Source organism: Chiloscyllium plagiosum, unplaced genomic scaffold (assembly GCF_037043375.1).
Source record: "Chiloscyllium plagiosum isolate Xiang-an unplaced genomic scaffold, Cpla_swu_hap1 HiC_scaffold_7, whole genome shotgun sequence".
Lineage (NCBI taxonomy): Eukaryota > Metazoa > Chordata > Chondrichthyes > Orectolobiformes > Hemiscylliidae > Chiloscyllium > Chiloscyllium plagiosum.
Genome location: NW_028270145.1, coordinates 11,760,144 through 11,779,669, shown reverse-complemented (window position 1 = coordinate 11,779,669; position 19,526 = coordinate 11,760,144). Strand labels below are relative to the sequence as shown.

At 39.4% G+C, this 19,526-nt stretch overlaps 1 protein-coding gene across 8 annotated transcripts in view; it reads left to right on the top strand.

Moving 5' to 3' along the window:
* Nucleotides 1–19,526, top strand: part of dgkg (diacylglycerol kinase, gamma) — a 546,249-nt gene that overhangs the window by 164,800 nt on the left and 361,923 nt on the right. For 5 of the 8 annotated variants that reach the window (XM_087988715.1, XM_043693004.2, XM_087988714.1 and 2 more), the window contains 2 exons: nucleotides 14,254–14,316; nucleotides 17,397–17,651. The exons of 1 other annotated variant lie outside the window; for it this stretch is intronic. In XM_087988715.1, coding sequence (XP_087844841.1) covers nucleotides 14,254–14,316; nucleotides 17,397–17,651 — 318 coding nt within the window. The remainder of the gene's footprint in view (nucleotides 1–14,253; nucleotides 14,317–17,396; nucleotides 17,652–19,526) is intronic. 2 more of the 8 variants (XM_087988717.1, XM_087988718.1) reach the window with 1 other exon arrangement.

Here is a 19,526-nt window from a genome sequence, read left to right as displayed (position 1 = left end):
TGTCTACTCCCCTAATTATGAGAATCCTCCTCTCTATTGCTTTTCCTATCTTCCTTCTACTGTTCCTCCTTCACAGATGAGTTGATCATTGAGCTACAAACCTGGCTCTGGCCATACTTACAAGAGGATTCTTCACTCTTACCAGTATAACTGGTTAGAGAGCAAGTCTGCCAATCATCCACTTCCTCTTTGCCTGCCTACCCTTAGGCTGAAAGTTGGCCATATCTAGAAACCAGTTATCCATGAAACTCAGCCTCAGTGCTGTACCTCCGTGATGCCAACTGCATCCAACATTTTGGGAAACTAAGATCCAAAACACAGCTGGCATCACTTGCTTATCTGGCTACCCAGGATACAATAAATGCCCTGGACTTCCTACGTGAACCAGGATGCGCACTTCATGGATCTGCAAAGCTGTGCCATATCTCTAATGGTATATTAATTGACATTTTCTGAATTAGATCACAACACTGTCCCTCACCCAAGCGTCTCTACTCCAGGACTTCTCTCAGACTAATTAGCATTCTTACTGCTACATGGAAACAATTTCACCCTGCTATGCTCTTTGTTGACTTCCTTTTGATATCCTGCAAACCTCATCATTACTGTTTGGATTTTAGCTAATACTTTTATACAGGTGGAGTTGGATGATGCAGAAAAAGTGAAAATAGCTGGTTTTGGCATAGATGTAGGATCAAAAGCTTGTCTCAGATTAACAAGATTGTGATTTAGTCTGAGCAATTGTTAGGAGGTGGGTGGAGTTGAGGGTTAGGGAATGAAGTAACTGGTTTTAGTACTTACACAGTCATAGAGATGTACAGTACACGAACAGACCCTTTGGTCCAACTTGTCCATGCTAACCAGATATTTTCTATAAATGAGCATGAGAATTACAAAATACTCTGGGATATAATATGTAGTGAGTGATCATTTTAATTCAAATCACTTTGTTAAGTATGCTTTTTCTGTTGTGTGTTTTGATTGATTAAACTGGCACACATTGCAACATTAATTATTTTTGGCTCTTTTTAACAACTTCAGCATTAAAATTATTCAGCTCAGCAAAGACTTTGCAGAAGTTGACAGATTGAGCCCATATTATCAGATTCATTCTTTCACACAATGTGTGAACTGAGCCACTTACTTTGCATCGCTTTTCAAGGTACTGGTTTTTCCCGTAATCTCTTACATCCTTCTGATATGTTCTTACATGGTGAATTTAGAATTTATTCACCTTATAGATTCAATATGTACAGCTTTTTGTACATCTGTGTGTTTCTATATCTCTGGTGAATATCTCTATTTTGCTTATTGTTTGATTATGTTTTGCCTTTCTGTTGGCTAAGTAATTAGAGAAAATGTGATTACTTGCTCCATTCATTTGTTCATTAAATTGCATGCAATCAATTTAAAAATCAAAGTTCTTTGTACTTAACTGTACAAAATAATTTTTGTTCATTTTATGTATTGTTCTATTTACTTGCTGGTTCAAAAATAGTTATAAAGATAAGCCCAGCAGTTACAGACCAGTCAATTTAACTTGGTGATAGAGGAACATTTGGAAATAATTATTTGAGATAGGATTATGAGTCACATGGAAAATGTGTTGAATTTAGAAGAGGATGAATTCATTAAGATGAAAATAGTCCAACTGACATACTGGAACCTTGTATTAAAGAGGCAGTGGAGAAAGTTGATGAGGGCAAATTCTGTTCATGTTGTGTATATTGATATCCTGCAGTAATGTAATGTGACTGAGAACATCAGTCATCTTCCTTTGTGCTATGGAGTGCCTTTCCCATGATTCCTGTTGATGGCAGTACATGTCACTCTTAGTCAAATACTGTCTAGATGTCAAGGGCAGTCACTCTGTGGAATTCTGTTTTGTCAGTGCTTCGACAAAAGCTGACATGAGGTCTGGAACTGAGTGTCCCTGGTGAAAAACAAATCAAGGGGCAAGTGCCAATATAACTAATAAATTGTAAGAATGTTTTGTAAATGAAACAAAAATAGCTTACACTTTCCATCTACATTCAGAAATTTTTTTTTAGTTTAGTGTTTTATAATTAGTTTTTAAAATGATTGAAAATATTTTTAATAATTCTTGATTTTTTTTCAATAAAATGACATGAAGTAACCACTGTATGATTCATTTCTAAATGTGGTTAATATAATCCTGAAATCCTGATTTGTGGGTTTATGCATATGAAATCAATGTTTATACATCATCTAAAACATGTTCTAACTGTCAAGGCAATTTCATCAAAATAATAAAATTTGGATGCGTTTTGAGTGGCTAACCAATAAAATTGTTGCAATGGACATTGTGGTCATTGGTTAGCTTCAAAGAACATTCGATTTCAATTAAAATGTTGATGTGCTCTGCATTGTTGTTCATTCATTCAGACAGGTAGGTATTGCTAGCATTTATCTCCACCTTTAACAGTCTTCAAGATGGTGAAGGTAACCTGCCTTCCTGAATCGTAGTCCTGTAGTCCATGCGGTAGAGGTATGCTTGCAGTGCATTTGAGCCAGCGATGTGAAGGAACAATGTTATAGTTCTGAGTTGGGATTGTGTGTGACTTGTTGGGAAATGAATGTGATGATGTTCCCATGTGCCTTTAGAAACTTGTTTTTGTTGCTGGTTAGGTGAACATCTCAAAGTCATTTGGGGGATGAGTAAGAGTAGACTTGGTGAGCCACCTTCTTGAACCACTGGAATCCTTGTGGTGTCGGTGCACTCTCAGCATTGTTAGGAAGAGATTTCCTGGATTTTAACCCAGCAACAGTGAGGAAACGGCAATTATAGTTCTGTGGTGGTGTGCATCTTGGAGGGGAATCAGTGGGTGGTGGTATTCCATTGCCCTTGCCTTTCTATCTAATAGATGATCTGGGTATGGAAGGTGTTATCCAAAGAGCTTTGATTTGCTGCAGTGTATCGTGTGTGCAACATGCACTGCATCCACTGAGAGTCAAAATAACAGGAAGTGTTTTTTTTTAAAAGATAGATAGAACGTAGAACAGAGAACATTACTGCACTGTACAGGTCCTTCAGCCCTCCATGTTGCATCAACCCCTGGAACCAATTTGAAAACCATCTAACCTAGACTATACCATTCTCGTCAATATGCCTATCGGATGACCATTTAAATGTCCTTAATGTTGGCATGTCTACTACTGTTGTAGGAAGTGCATTCCACACACTACTCTCTAAGTAAAGAAACTACCTCTGACGTCTCTCCTATATCTATCACCCCTCAATTTAAAGCTATGTCCCCTCATGCAAGCCATTGCAATCTGAGAAAAAAGGCTCTCACTGCCCAACCTATTGAAACCTCTGGTTATCTTATATGCCTCAATTAAGTCACGTCTTCTCTAGTGAAAACAGCCTCAAGAAGCCTCAGCCTTTCTTCGTAAGACCTTCTCTCCATACTAGGCAACATCCTATTAAATTTCCTCTGAACACTTTCCAAAGCTTCCACATCCTTCCTATAACGCAATAACCAGAACTGTACGCAATACTCCAAATGTGCCCACACCAGAGTTTTGTAAAGCTGCAGCGTGACCTCATGGTTCTGAAACTCAATCCCTCTACCAATAAAAGCTGACACACCTTATGCCTTTTTAACAATCCCATCAACCTGGGTGGCAACTTTCAGGGATTGATGTACCTGGACACTGAGATCTCTCTGCTCATCTACACTACCAAGAATCTTACCATTAGCCCCAGTACTCTGCATTCTTGTTACTCCTTCCAAAGGGAATCACCTCACACTTTTCCGCATTAAACTCCATTTCCCACCTCTCAGCCCAGCTCTGCAGCTTATCTATGGCCCTCTGTAACCTACAACATCCTTTGTCACTATCCACAACTCCACCGACCTTAGTGTCATCCGCAAATTTACTAACCCATCCTTCTACACCCTCATCCAGATCATTTATAAAAATGACAAACAACAGTGGACCAAAACCGATCTTTGTGGTATGCCACTAGTAACTGAACTCCAGGATGAATATTTCCCATTAACCACCACCCTCTGTTGTCTTTCAGCTAGCCAATTTCTGATCCAAAACACTGAATCACCCTCAGTCCCATGCCTCTGTATTTTGTGCAATAGCCTACCATGGGGAACCTTACCAAACGCCTTACTGAAATCCATATACACCACATTAACTGCTTTACCCTCATCCACCTGTTTGGTCACCTTCTCAAAGAACTCAATAAGGTTTGTGAGGCACAACCTACCCTTCACAAAACTGTGTTGACTATCCCTAATCAATTTATTCCTTTCAAGATGATTATAAATCCTATCGCTTATAATCCTTTCCAACACTTTATCCACAACTGAAGTAAGGCTCACAAGTCTGTAATTTCTATGGTTGTCTCTACTCTCCAGTTGAACAAGGGAACAACACTTGCTATTCTCCAGTCTTCTGGCACTATTCCTGTAGACAATTATGACATAAAGACCAAAGCCAAAGGCTGAGCAATCTCCTCCCTGGCTTTCCAGAGAATCCTGGGATAAATCCCATCCAGCCCAGGGACTTATCTATTTTTACACTTTCCAGAACTGCTAACACCTCCTCCTTATGCACATCAATCCCATCTAGTCTAGTGGCCTGTATCTCTATATTCTCCTTGACCACATTGTCTTTTTTTTCTAGTGTGCATACTGACAAAAAGTATTCATTCAGCACTTCCCTATCTCCTCTGACTCCACACACAACTTCCCACTACTATGCTTGATTGGCCCTAATCTTACTCTAGTCATTCTTTTATTCCTGATATACCGATAGCAAGCCTTAGGGTTTTCCTTAATCCTATCCGCCAACGACATCTCATGTCCCCTCCTGGCTCCTCTTAACACTCTCTTTAGGTCTTTCCTGGCTAACTTGTAACTTTCAAGTTCCCTAACTGAGCCATCACATCTCATCCTAACATAAGCCACCTTCTTCCTCTTGACAAGAGATTGAACTTCCTTAATAAACCACAGCTCCCGCGCTCGACAACTTCCTCCCTGCCTGACAGGTACATACTGATCAGTTGCTGTTCCTTGAATAAGCTCCACATTTCAACTGTGCCCATCCCCCGCAGTTTCCTTCCCCATCATATGCACTCTAAATCTTGCCTAATCGTATTGTAATTGCCTTTGCCCAGCTATAACATTTGCCCTGCAGAGTATGCCTAACCCTTTCCATCACTAAAGTAAACATAACTGAATTGTGGTCACTATCACTAAAGTGCTCTCCTACCTCCAAATCTAACACCTGGATGGTGCACATATCAAGGGACTGCTTTCTCCTGTATGGTGTTGTGCTTCTTGCATGTTGCTGGAAATGCAGTCATCCAGGCAAGTGATGAGTATTCTTTCACACCTCTGATATTTATGGTGCATGGGCTTCAGGGAGTCGAGAGGTAAAATACTTGCTGCAGAATTCCTAGACTCCAACTTGCTCTTGTAGCCATAACATTTACACGGCTGGTCCTGTTCAGCTTCTGTTTAATGGTGCTGTTACCTAGGATGATGATGGTGTAAAATTCAGTAATGATCAAGCCATTGAAATTCATGGGGTGATAGTTAGATTCTGTTATCTCAGAGATGTGACGTATTAAGCTCTACCCAGTCTGATTTCCTGCAGTCTTGGCTGGGGAAAAAGGGAATCTTGCTTGTGATTCAAATAGAGAACGCGGTTATCAATGTTTTCTGCTTGTCTTTGCAATTATGCTTAATTAGCTCATGTGATTTGTATCAATTGCAATTATACAATGAACTTCATTTTGTTAAGACAAATACTGCTGCTGCTTAAAACTCACTCGTGGTTGATAGTCTATTGTTGACGACCAGATACCTAGTAAGGAGTACCATGCTGGAACAAGGGTAGTATCCTTCCCTCTGGGCGAGAAGGCCAAGTCCCACCTGCTTTAGATATATGTATTGCAGCAGGTTGATTTAAATGTTTTTACAAAGGAGAATTGGTGACAGCACTCTACCCCAACCATTAGATGATTGAGCTTGATTATCGAGTCATAGAGATGCACAGTATGGAAACAGACCCTTCGGTCCAACCCGTCCATGCTGACCAGATATCCCAACCTAATCTAGTTTACCTGCTAGCAACTGGCCCATATCTCTCCAAACCCTTCCAATTCATATACCCATCCAGATGCCTTTTAAATGTTGCAATTGTACCAGCCTCCACCACTTCCTCTCACAGCTCATGCCATACACGTCCCACCCTCTGTGTGAAAAAGGTTGCCCCTTAGATCACTTCTATCTCACTCTAAACCTATGCCCTCTAATTCTGGACTCCTTTACCCCAGGGAAAACACTTTGTCTATTTATCCTATTCATGCCCCTCAATTTTGTAAACCTCTATGGTCACCCCTCAGCCTCCGGCGCTTCAGAGCATACAGCCCCCGCCTGTTCAGCCTCTCCCTATAGCTCAAATCCTCCAACCCTGGCAACATCCTTGTAAATCCTTTCAAGTTTCACAACATCTTTCCGATAGGAAGGAGACTAGAATTGCATGCAGTATTCCAACTAACCAATGTCCTGTACAGCTGCAACATGATCTCCCAACTCCTGTACTCAAACTCTGACCAATAAAGGAAAGCATACCAAGCATCACCTATCTACCTGTGACTCCACTTTCAAGGAGCTATGAACCTGCACTCCAAGGTCTCTTTGTTCAGCAACACACCCTAGGACCTTACCATTAAGTGTATAAGTCCTGCTAAGATTTGCTTTCCCAAAATGCAGCACCTCGCATTTATCTGAAATCTACTCCGTCTGCCACTCCTCAGCCTATTGGCCCATCTGATCAAGCTTATATAACATAGTGATAATTGCTTAAATATCACCATGTAAAACAACAGTGGAAAAAGACATTGGATCCTAGAAATTCATAAGACAAGTGAGCTTACTTCTTTAAAAGCTTTACTGCTTTCAGAATATTTGTCAGTCATGGAGTTTAATTCAGATAAAATGGAGTTTAATCAGGTTAAATGCGAGGTGCTGCATTTTGGGAAAACAAATCTTAGCAGGACTTATACACTTAATGGTAAGGTCCTAGGGAGTGTTGCTGAACAGAGAGTGCAGGTTGCAGGTTCATAGCTCCTTGAAAGTGGAGTCGCAGGTAGATAGGATAGTGAGGAAGGCTTTCCTTTATTGGTCAGAGTATTGAGTACAGGAGTTGGGAGGTCATGTTGCAGCTGTACAGGACATTAGTTAGGCCACTGTTGGAATATTGCGTACAATTCTGGTCTCCTTCCTATCGGAAATATGTTGTGAAACTTGAAAGGGTTCAGAAAAGATTTACAAGGATGTTGCCAGGGTTGGAGGATTTGAGCTACAGGGAGAGGCTGAGCAGTCTGGGGCTGTCTTCCCTGGAGCATTGGAGGCTGAGGGGTGACCTTATAGAGGTTTACAAAATTATGAAGGGCATGAACACGGCAATTAGGCAAAGTTTTTTTCTCCTGGGGTGGGGTAGTCCAGAACTAGAGGGCATAGGTTTAGGGTGAGAGGGGAAAGATATAAAAGAGACCTAAGGGGCAACTTTTTCACGCAGAGGGTGGTATGTGTATGGAATGAGCTGCCAGAGGAAGTGGTGGAGGCTGGTACAATTGCAACATTTAAGAGGCATTTGGATGGGTATATGAATAGGAAGGATTTGGAGGTATATGGGCCGGGTGCTGGCAGGTGGACTAGATTGGGTTGGGATATCTGGTCAGCATGGACGAGTTGGACCGAAGGGTTTGTTTCCATGCTGTACATCTCTATGACTCTAACAGTTGCAAGCATTCGAGCAAACAAGCATTTGGGAGAATGTGTAAAAGGAACAACGGGGGAGCAGCATTCCAGGCTAAAACCTTCAATTCAGATATGATGGAGGGAAGATCAGAAGTCAGGATCTTCATTAATGATTGCCCAGTATGTTCGAAATGTAACATTATGTGTATTGCAGAAGCTGTCCATACAGAACAGCACAGGTTTAAAGAGAACTATTGCTCTCCACATTTATTGACTCAGAGAGTTGGATGCTGTATTGTTGACACTACTCTGAGGGGCATGGGGAACTGGTGGGTTGTGATTACTGGCAGTTGTCTCCTGTGATGGGAAAATTGTTGGCTGCATAATTAAGAGAATTGTTCTCAGTAGCCAGGCTTATTAATCTGGAATTGTATTGGGCGTGAAAGGAGTTGGCCTTGGGAACTACTGTGCAGCCTTGATGATCAAAAGCAAGTCTCTCACAATGCTGGAATGTCTTTAGTGGCTGGTTGATGAAAGAGCAGAGCATGGCTTCTTAGCTGGAGTTAGCTGCAGCACTCGCAGTAAGCAAGTCAGACCCCTGCACAATAATCATGTCCAATGCCGTCGTGAGAGTTTTGTGCCCATTTTTGATATGGCTTGCCAGGGAGGCTGTCCTGTGTTCATGCCCTTTAGCTGGAGCTGCTGCCAATGTTCATTTTGTAGTAAACCCAAGTCTGACCTTGCCAGATAGAGTTTTATCCAGACCAAATAGCTGTAATAAGGTGGCACTGCTTTATACTAGGTTTTGAAAATATAATTACTTTGTCACATGAGTATCTTCAGATCCGTTTATCATTCATTTCCTCTCCTCTCCAGGATCCCTTGCCTTTTCAAATTGTACCTTTCTTTTTGAAGAAAACATGAACTCTTTGGTTGGTACAGAAATGTTAAGCAAGCACAATTGACAATTAACAAGTCATGAATAAGGTTTTCTTTCCATTCAGTCTTCTGTTTGTAGTAGTTTATAAATGGGTAGTAATTAAATTGCTAGAGGCCATTATACAAGATTTGGTAGAGCGCTTCGAAAATAGTAGCAGGATTAGGCAGAGTCCGCATTGGATTGTGAAAGAGAAATCATGCTTGATAAATCTACTGAAAGTATTTTGAGGATGTAGCTAGTAGAATTAACAAAGGGAAGCCAGAGGATTTAGTTTACTTGGACTTTCAGAAGGTTTTTGGTAAGGTCTCACATACGAGACTAACATGTAAACTTAAAGCACATGAATTGGGGTTAGTATCTTGAGAAGGTTAGAGAACTGGTTGCCTGTCAAGAAACAAAGAAATAATTAATGGGTCTTTTGTCTTCAAAGTAGCAGTCGGTGACTAGTGACCTACCACGGAGATAAGTACTTTGATCCCAGCTATGCATAATATAGATTGACAATTTAAATGAGGCAACTAAAGGCAGTTCCTATCCACATACTCCCAGGTTGACTCCAGACTCAAGAACTTTAATTCCTGAATTGACTCGACCCCTTGTGTTATTCTTGGAGGTCCATGCCCCTATCCCACGTAGATAACAAAGATATCCCCGTGCATCTTCAAGTTTGCAACAACGCAAAGCTTGCTGGAAGGGTGAGCAGTGAGGAGAATGCAGAGGTGTTTCACTGTACAAGCTGCGTAACTGAGCAAATGCATGGCAGATGCCATGTAATGTGGATAAATGTGAGGTTATCCACTTTGGTAGTAAAAAGAGAAAGGTAGATTATTATCTGAATGGTGATAGATCGGGAAAGGAGTATGTACAATGAGAACTGGGTGTCCTTCTATAGCAGTCGCCACATGTGAACAAGTAGATGCAGCAGGTGATGAAAAAAACAAATGTATGTTGGCCTTCCTAGTGAGAGGATTAGAGTACAGGGGCAGGAATATCTTGCTGCAATTGTATGGGCCCTTGGTAAGGTCACATCTGCAGTATTGTGTGCTGTTTCAGTCTCCTTACCTGAGGAAGGATGTTCTTCCTATTGAGGGAGTGCCACAAAGATTTACCAGACTGATTCCTGGCTTGAGAGGATTGATGTATGAATAGAGATTGGATTGTTTAGAGCTATATTCATTACCGATTAGAAGAATGAGCAGAGATTTTCATAGAAACCAATCAAATCTTATCAGGACTAGACAGGATGAATGCAGGAAGAATGTTTCCAATGACTCAGAAGTTCAGAACCAAAGGTCACCCTAAGGATACAGGGTGAGCCATTTAGGGCTGAGATGAAGAGGAATTTCTTCACCCAGAGAGTAGTGAGACTATGCAGTTTTCTTTCACAGAAAATGGTAGAGGTCAAAACATTGAAAGTATTCAAGATGGAGTTTGCTCTAGTTGTTGGGGGCTAAAATGACCAAAGAGTATAGCAAGAAATTAGGAATAAGATACTGTGTTAGATGACCAGCTATGAACTATCAGTTATCAGCAGGTTCGAAGGGCTGAATTGCCTGCTCCTCCCATTTCCTGTGTTTCTATGAATGTGCATCCTGTGGTTATTATAATTCAGTTTGTAAAACATTGGAAAGATTATGTTCCACAGCAAGTATCCAGATCAGTTGTTTGAGATTTTGCACATTAATGGGTTAGTGGACAAAACCTATTCAGATTCGTTTCTATGGTGTTTTGTGCTGACAAGCAGACATACAATGGGCACAGGAGAAATAACATCATTAGGACAGCTACTCAAGCTGATATCCTCCTGTGAAGCATTTCTTTAATCTTCTGTATAAGTTGAAGTGCTTTACCCATCATGTTTCTGTAAATCTCTAGCTTTTCCTCAAAAAGCATTTAAATGAATGCCCAGCTGAGTTCTGTAGCTTTTAACCAACATCTGGGTTTTTTTTTCTCTTGAGCGCCTGCCATTGCCATCCATCTTCATCTCTTTCAAGCTACCTGGTGTAGCTAATATGAAGCTATCACATACTTCCATACTTAGAAAGGCTGCTAATTTATTGGAAGCAGTTCAGAGAGCATGTACTAGACTAATGACTGGAATGAGCAGATTGTGTTAAGGTACTCTGGAGTATATTTTTAGTTTTTTTTTTACCTGGTCGAATTCCTTTTAAAACTGTCTATTCCATGACTGGTGCACACTGTTCAGATTAATGAGCCAGGCTGCCACCCCTTAGCCATAGTGTCCTACTTTCAAATGGAACAACCTTCCTCAATCCTAATGTCATCAAGTACAGTTCCTTGTCCTCAAAGTGACAGCCAAGTGTAGTACTGATCAGCCACCTGTCCACTAATTTGTGGGCGGCACAGTGGTTAGCACTGCTGTCTCACAGCGCCAGAGACCCGGGTTCAATTCCCGCCTCAGGCGACTGTGTGGAGTTTGCACGTTCTCACCGTGTCTGTGTGGGTTTCCTCCGGGTGCTCCGGTTTCCTCCCACTCTCCAAAAATGAGCAGGTTAGGTGAATTGGCCATGCTAAATTGCCCATAGTGTTAGATGAAAGGGTAAATGTAGGGGAATGGGTCTGGGTGGGTTGCACTTCGGCGGGTCGGTGTGGACTTGTTGGGCCGAAGGGCCTGTTTCCACACTGTAAGTAATCTAACCTTAGTTCTAATTCCTGTTATTTGATGAACATTCATTTTATTCCATATCTCTGGCTCTACTTTCCACATAGTCTTTGTGAAAATCGGTGTTTTTTAAAAGTAATTTCAAGTGTTTACAAAACTTCCAATAATCTATAATCACTGATGCAATCTTTAACGTATTTCCTCAGATTCCAGCTGAACTAACATTTTACCAGAATTTTGCAATACTCTTCTAAATCCCACCCTGGATTTAAATCATACCTATAGCCTAAACATTAAAACAGTACAAGAACTGTGTTCAACTTAGATTCTTGACAATTTCAAATCTAAGTTATATTTATGTTGGTTGATAGATTTATTTGTAAATAAAAAGAATTGCATTTGTAAAGTATCTATTTTCAACCTTAGTATCAAAACACACTTTAAATAAATTTAACTGCTATTTTACTTTAAAATTGTTTCATGTAGAAATGTGCACAATTTGATAACGTCTGTCATCTGGATAAAAATTGAGAAACCAGAACATTCTAACAAGTGGAATTGTTACCATATTTTAAAGCATTGGGAGACTTATTAATTTCTGCCATTGTTGGGAAGCAAGTGCTGTTTCCATGTTCAGACTTGTTAAAGTGTAGGTATTCACTAATCAGTCTGTTCTAAAATGTTATTACACATCTCTGGATCAGGTTAGATTTGAAACCGGTTCGGAAGTAGGGGCACTGTGACTGTACCGCAAGAACCCCTAGGTGAGTATAGGTGTTAAAAAGGTACTTTGCAGTTGCCGCATTGTGGGAGGATGGAATTTCAACCGACTCTGAAATCAGATATGTAATAAGGGCAGTGAATCATTCATTGAATGTGGAACTCTTATGACAGTTGAAAATCACTGCCTCCTTTTATTTAGCCTATGCCATTCTGATGTGTTGCATTACTGAACAGGCAGTTTGTAAGTTTCATTATGAACAAGGGAAGTTCTTAATGAATGCCAAAGCTTTATGGTATGAGATTAAATGGTATGGGTTTCACAGTATTTCCTTCAAGGTTAAAAAGAACAATCAGAAGATTACTTGTATAATAGACATATTCCTCAAATTTATGGTTTTGATCACTTCTGACAAAAGCGTTACAACATATTACCAGTTTTGCCACGCCTAAGAAGAGTGCCAAATGGAGAATAGCAGGTTTTACTTTTTTTTTTAAAATGATTGATTGGGCTGTCTGTGTAAATTGGTCAAACTACTTTAAAATAGATAAGGTTCCAAATAAATGTATTCTATGGCTAGAGCCATACAGCAAGGAAGTGGCTCTTCACTGTCTCATGTCTATGCCCATTAGCAAACACTAAACTACAATAATCCCATTTACTTGCACCTGGTCCTTGGTCTACTACACCTTGGCATTTTAAGTGCTCATCCAGGAGCTTCTTAAATGTTGAGACTCCGTACCTTCATCACCCTCTCAGGCAGCATGTTCCAGCTTTCTACCACCTTTCCACCGTATTTTTCTCAGGTCGCCTCTAAACCACTTGTTCCTCACCTTAAACATATGCTGTATGATCTTAGATAGTTCTGCCACAGGGAAAAGATTCCCACAATGTACCCTGTCTATGTCTCTTGTAATATTGCATGCCTTGGCCTCCTCTACTCCAAGGAAAATAAACCCAGACTACCCAATCTATCCTCATAACAGAGACTTTTTCATTCTAGGCAACATTTTGATTAATCTTTTCTGCACCCTCTCTAGTGCAATCACATCCTTCTGTTCCTGTGGTGACCAGAACTGCATACAATATTCAATCTGTGACCTAAACAGAGTTTTGTAAAGTTGTAACAAGACTTCTTTGCTCCTATATTTCTTGCCTCAACTAATGAAGGAATCTTCCCTTATGCTGCCTTAACTACTTCATCTACCAGTGTTGACACCTTTAGGAATCTATGGGCTTGTACACCAAGGCCCCTCTATTCCTCAGGACTTAACAGGAACGTACACTTCAGTATACCACTGAAGTCAGACTAACTGTTCTGTAATTACTAGGCCTATCCCCGAGGACCTCTTGAACAAAGGAGCCAGACAATATTGGAGTCAGATATTATGAACATTGTCATGTAAAAAAGATATTGCTTGTAGCTTTGTAAATTATAACAGTGCTATTATTAATTTGTGTATATGTTCAGAAGTTTGTGTAAGAAAAGTAGTCCTTTCGTGGAAATCCAGTATGTTTTCCATTAAAGCTTCTAAAAAACAGGTACTTAGGTGTCCAAAAATATTTTGAGTTTCGAAGCTATCTTAGTGCTGTTGATTTAGGCCTGCAAGTAAATTACAATTGTTTGACAAACTGAATGCTAAATTTAACATTCACAATCCCAAAATGCATCTTTTACGGTGGAATTCAGTGTTTGCATGAACTGTTCAATATGGTTGTTCTTTTTTGTTTAACATTCTAGGTGTCAATCTTTAACCTTTCAAATTGAAAATTACTTTCCCCTGGTTAATTTGAAGGATATAACAAGTGTGGGATTCTCAAAGAGAGGCCTGCACATTAACATGCACTATTTGTAAATTTAAAGCAATGAAAATGTTGCGGTCTCATTTGTCAAGTCAAATCTTGTTATCTTAAAAATTAACCTGTTGATTTTACCAAGTTATCATGATCAGCTGTGTTGACCAATTAAATGAATATTGTGGAATTATGTTACATATCTTTATAACGAATAATTTAGTGACCACAAGTGGATAATTAGTCTTTCTATTAGTGCAAGAATAAGTTATGATTCAGTTAGTTTAAAAAAAAGCATAATTGCCGTAATCTGTTTTACTTGTTTCATATCCTTTTTCTTTCAAAAAGAATTTAAGTAATAAAACTAAGCACAAGTTACAAGATGTAGTAAAATGAAATTGCTTTCAATTATTGTCTGTTATAGAACCAAAAACTATAGATGCTGGCATCTCCTTCCAGACAGAAGTAGCATGTGCTCCCATTACAGGTACATCATGCATCCTTCTTTGTTTTGAACCTTACTGTTCCATGATGTTTTGCGGAATGGCTATAGTTCTTGACTGTAAAGTGAGTTTATTGTTGATGCAGTGAAGATGTGTAAACACACTAAGTAATTCTCATTTTGCAAGTGTAGAATCTTTAGTTTCTGTGCAGTTTTGTGTAATGTATTATTATCTTTATAGCTAATCTCACTTTAAGGGATTCCAATGTGGTATGATCTTTTGTTATTATGTAAGTAAGAAATGTCTTTAAAGCTTGATGGATCTGATATTGTTCTGGTATGAATTGACTGTCAAACAGTGTAGCTATGTAATAGTCTTTCTGATTGATCAATAGAATCTCAAAATATGACAGAATCTTGTGTACCCCGAGGTTGCAAGCTGGAGGCAGGAAGAGGTGGTGTGGAGGCATAGTCAACATGACTGTCTTCCTGCTTCCACTAGAATTAAGCTCTGAAAAGGAAAGCCCATGGTCAGACTGCTGACTTCACCGCAAACTGTGGTCCTACAGGATCGATTTAAGGATGCCATCTGACTTTAACTGAGATTAACCTAACTGCAAATGGGCCTGTTGATATGTGGCATACATGACCAGTCAACCTGTCATCTCAGTGGGAGGAGGGAAATCCTTCCACCAAAAGCAGTTGTTGCCTGATGAAGAGACTTGCCAACTGGGAAATTCTATTTGTGGACTATGTTGTTTTTTTTTTAAACACACATCTTTCATTTTTCTTTTTAAGGAGAGCCACTTATTAAAAGAATGATGGAGTGAGTAGGTACTGGAAAGTTATGTGTATTTATGCAATGGTCAATTCAGTTGCAGAACTTTTTCCACTTGAGTGGTCCCTTATGTTTCTATCTAATTGACTGAGCAATGCAGCCTGAGTTTCGATGAAATTGTCAGATGGACCCACTACATAGTATGTGGCAACTTTCAGGAGACAGAGTTGTCAATCACTATAAAATCTACTTTTATAAGCTGCCTTTAAACTAAACTATGTAGAGTTCTTTTTTCTTTTGCCTGCAGCCCCAGTCACTGGCCTTCCTTCTTTCCTTAAGCGGTGAGGTAAAGCTATCTGGGCCTCATTATTGATTAGAAACACTCTGAAAGCTGTTTAGTTATGACATAGTTGAATGCACAGTTCCAAGGATAGTTTGTTTAACATTGTTGTAGTCCTAGCAAGCACCAAACTGATGTGTCTATGTTTGATGCATGATTCCATCTAGAACAGGATTTAAAACCTGATTTGAGTGCGGGGTCATTCAGGAGTGCAAACCCGTATCTTTTGTTCAGGACAATATGTTTTGGTATTATTGGAACAATATATGATTTGCAATTTATATTGTTGAATTGTTTTCTCTGTATGAAATATTAGTGCGTTCAGCATTTGAACTTAATAAAGTGTTTATTTTGGAACCAGGGATTTAATGAGGTACAGTACTCACCAGTTTTATTATCTAAATATAGGTGCTTAGAAGTTTGCTAGCTTTCTTTATTTGCTGTGGCTCCAAATGTGTTTTTATTTTGACACGCCTGTAAGTGCCTTTTGATATCCTGCTGTGATTTAAGGATTCAATAACTGTCACCAACATCTGTGGCTGAGTTGATAAATGCATTAGGTCAAAGTCATGGGCAAAAAAGATTCAAGTTCAATTCTCACTCAGCAAGGCCATGGTTTAAGAGCAGAGTATATTTGGAATACTAAGCAGGTTAGGTAGCATCAGAGGAGAGACAAATGAAGTGGCATTTCTGGTCCCTAAACTTTCATCAGAACTGGAAAATGGTAAAGATGTAACAAGTCCTGAGTAAGCATAGAGACAGGCAACAAGGAATGAAGGGGTAGGGGGGAATTGTGACAGCTCCAAAGCAGAAGAATAAATGATAAAGACAATGTTTAAATGCGAGGATGGTCATGGAGTAAAAACAAAACACGAGCTGGTTTCAGTGAAATGGTTGTCACTCACAGCTGGTCTCTGGGGGTGGGGTTTGGGGAAAGAAAAAATGGGGTCAGTGGTCATGATGTGAAATTATTGTTTTTAGTGATGAGTACAGAAAGCTTTACTGTATCTAGCTGGAAGTTGAGACCCTGTACCTTTATCTCATTTCATTAGGTTATTTTAAGGGGTGAATGGCAATTATGGGCTTGAAAGAAGTGCAAATAAATCACCTTCATCTGTAAGGCAAGATTGGGGAGACCAAACATAGATTGAGTGATAATTATGCAGTGCATCTCAGGTTATTCCACAAGTGAGTGTCTGGTTGCTTGCCATTTTAGTTCTCCAGACGAAAGTTGGTACTGCAGATACTGGAAATTAGAATCAAGATTACAGTGGTGCTGGAAAAGCACGGCAGGTCAGGGAACATCCGAAGAGCAGGAAAATCGACATGTGGGGCAAAAGCCCTTCATCAGGAATTCCATCTGTTCCCCACTAATCTTGCCTCTAGGCTCAAGGTTGTCACAACTCTAACCTTTCCCAGTTCTGATGACAGGTCAGTCAACCGACACATTAACTTCGCTTCTCTCTCTGCAGATTCTGTCTGACCTGCTGAATATGTTCAGCATTTTCTGTTTGTATTTCAGAATTCCAACGTCCGCAGTATTTTGCTTTTGAATGTTTGAATCTGGATGTTTGACGAGCACATGAGTGGGTTGAGTTGTGATGCTGCCCATGACCTTTAGCAATCACTAGGCCCAAAGAGGAAATAAATAATTAATTTGGATAAGTTGCTGGTGGGTAACTAGCTCTGTGGACATTGCCAACTTTAGACAATGAATGGACTGCACTTTGTAAACATGAGATCTAAATTGTGAATTCCAAAAAGATTAATCGAGATAGAGATCATCTCGCTTCTACACTGTTGTAATGCTAACTGTATTTTGATCAGTTTTTCCATCGAAGTGTTAGGATCAGTGAATAAAAGAGGTATTGAGGGAACTCCTAGTGATTTGGTCAGTTTGTTTCAATCAAACCTGCTATAAAATAAAGACATGGGAATGGTTAAATTGTTTCTCCACTTACTTTGGATTTATATGTAATCCTTGTTGTCTTTGTAATAACACTGCAGGGGTTAATGGCAAAAGTATTTTGAATGCTATGAACAGACATATTCCGGATGGCAAGAATTCCCTGGTTAACCTCAGCGATCAACAATTTCTCACCTCGGCTCCTGTTGCTACAGCCGCTGCTGCCACAGCAACTTGCTCTCCTGGTTCCTCTCGGTCTTCCTCTCAGAAATCCAGTGTTGGTGCTCATTCTGCTCATAACTCTTCTGATTCCTCCAAGATTTCCTCTGCTTCAATGCTTAACACCCAATCCCCAGGTAGTGATTATATCTTATTGTCACTCTTTCCTGTGTTTTCAAATGCTTTTAATGTTTGCATGGAGATCCTATGCTTCTCTATCTTTCAGATGACTCCTCACTTTCCGAGACTCATGAATACACTGGGCTTAATATTATTTGGCTAAGTTGATTGTAACCCACCATCATTGTGTATACTGGACAAGAATGGAGTTACTTAGCATCTATTCAAATCAATGAAGCGAGCACAAATTTTGTAAATATTTTTGTAGGATAGTCTTGGTAGTTGGAACTATCACTATCCTAAAAGTAACCACAACTCCCTTTGGACAATAAACCTTGAAGTTGAGGTGCCTGAGTCTGAGATGTCTGGGAGGTGGACAGTGTTAAACCAGCTTAACACTATTTGTATTGTGATGCATTTATTAAATATCTTTTTCTTACAGTGATAACCTGTTTTTCTTAAATTAGTTGACATGTTTTGGAAGTTGGGCACAAACCTTGGGCAGTTTGTGAATATTGGAATGTGTCTCTGAGGCTCAATATTTTCAGGGGTTCCACTGCTGCAGAATATCCAGTTTCTGAATTAAATTTAAATGTTCTTTCGATGAATATTCTGATTTAATTTTGCTTTTCATGGCACTACTGTAAAGGTTTGCTATACATTGCATCATAGGGATAGCATGATACAAAAAAGCATTGCAACTCTGCTGCTCACTTGGTTTGAGGCAAATAATACTGATCATGAGCAACTGGAATTCAGCAAGATTTTTTAAAATAACATGAACAAAAATTATTTTTTAATTCCTGGAAATGTGTGATTCTATTTTCAATTAAACAAACTGAACTGGTTCTCTAGAGAATCTTGCCTGCACCATTGTGTCACCATTTAATTGAAAAGACCATTTGAGGCAAAGCAAGTGACATAGTGCTGAAAATCACATTGTCAATACAGGCAGCATGCAGAGAGTTTAAAAAAAAGGAAAAAGCAAGAAATATTCAGCCACTCTGCATCAGTGGAGGGAAAAAAAAACAGAAACAAACTTGATGTTTCAGTTATCGACCTGTCTTCGGAACAAAATAAATTAAAGTGTTTTAGTGATGCCAGAAATGTCTTTTTAAATATTTCAAATTGGTTTGGGTGACAAACCTTTGTTACAAATATGTGACTCAAACACAGCATTGTTTTTTAAAGTTTGTAGCACTGTTTTTGAAGGAGAATGTAGCTTATATACACATTCTGAAAGCTCTGGAAACATCAGAAGCTCAAATTAGATGGTAAAACTTCATAAGATAATGATGGATGAGGAAGAGCAACTTGGTTCATCTGTCCAGTACGATATTAATGTTCCCCAGTTGTTTCTTAAATGATTTCAGGGTATTTATCTCCAGACTTATCTGGTATTACATTCCATGTGTTCTTAGTTTCTTCATGCAAAAAGTAATTTTTTATTATTGTCCTAAAATTATTCCTCTCTAGTTTGAACCTGACTCTCCTTGGTTCTCCTCTGCAGTTTTATGTACATTCCATGTCCATTTTTTCAGTCCCTCCTATGATATTCTAAGCTGTTACAGTCACCTCTTGGGTGACTCTTATTTTAGACTGGAAGGTAAATTGTTTTCAATAATTTTTCATAATTCAAGGCTCAAAATTGTGATTCTACTGTGCACTGCCTACAGCACTTGAATGTCTGTCTTGTGTTTTTTGATGACCAAAAATAGACACAGTTTTAAAGGCACTTTCTGACCAGAGAATTGTGAGGTATGATCATTATCATCTTTAACATTACTGCAGGGTTGTTCAAATGTTTTTGCATGAGGGGCCACATTTCAATATCCTTCTCACTGAAGGAGCTGGTGATTAGAATTTAGAGAACTAGTCTTTAGCACAATGCT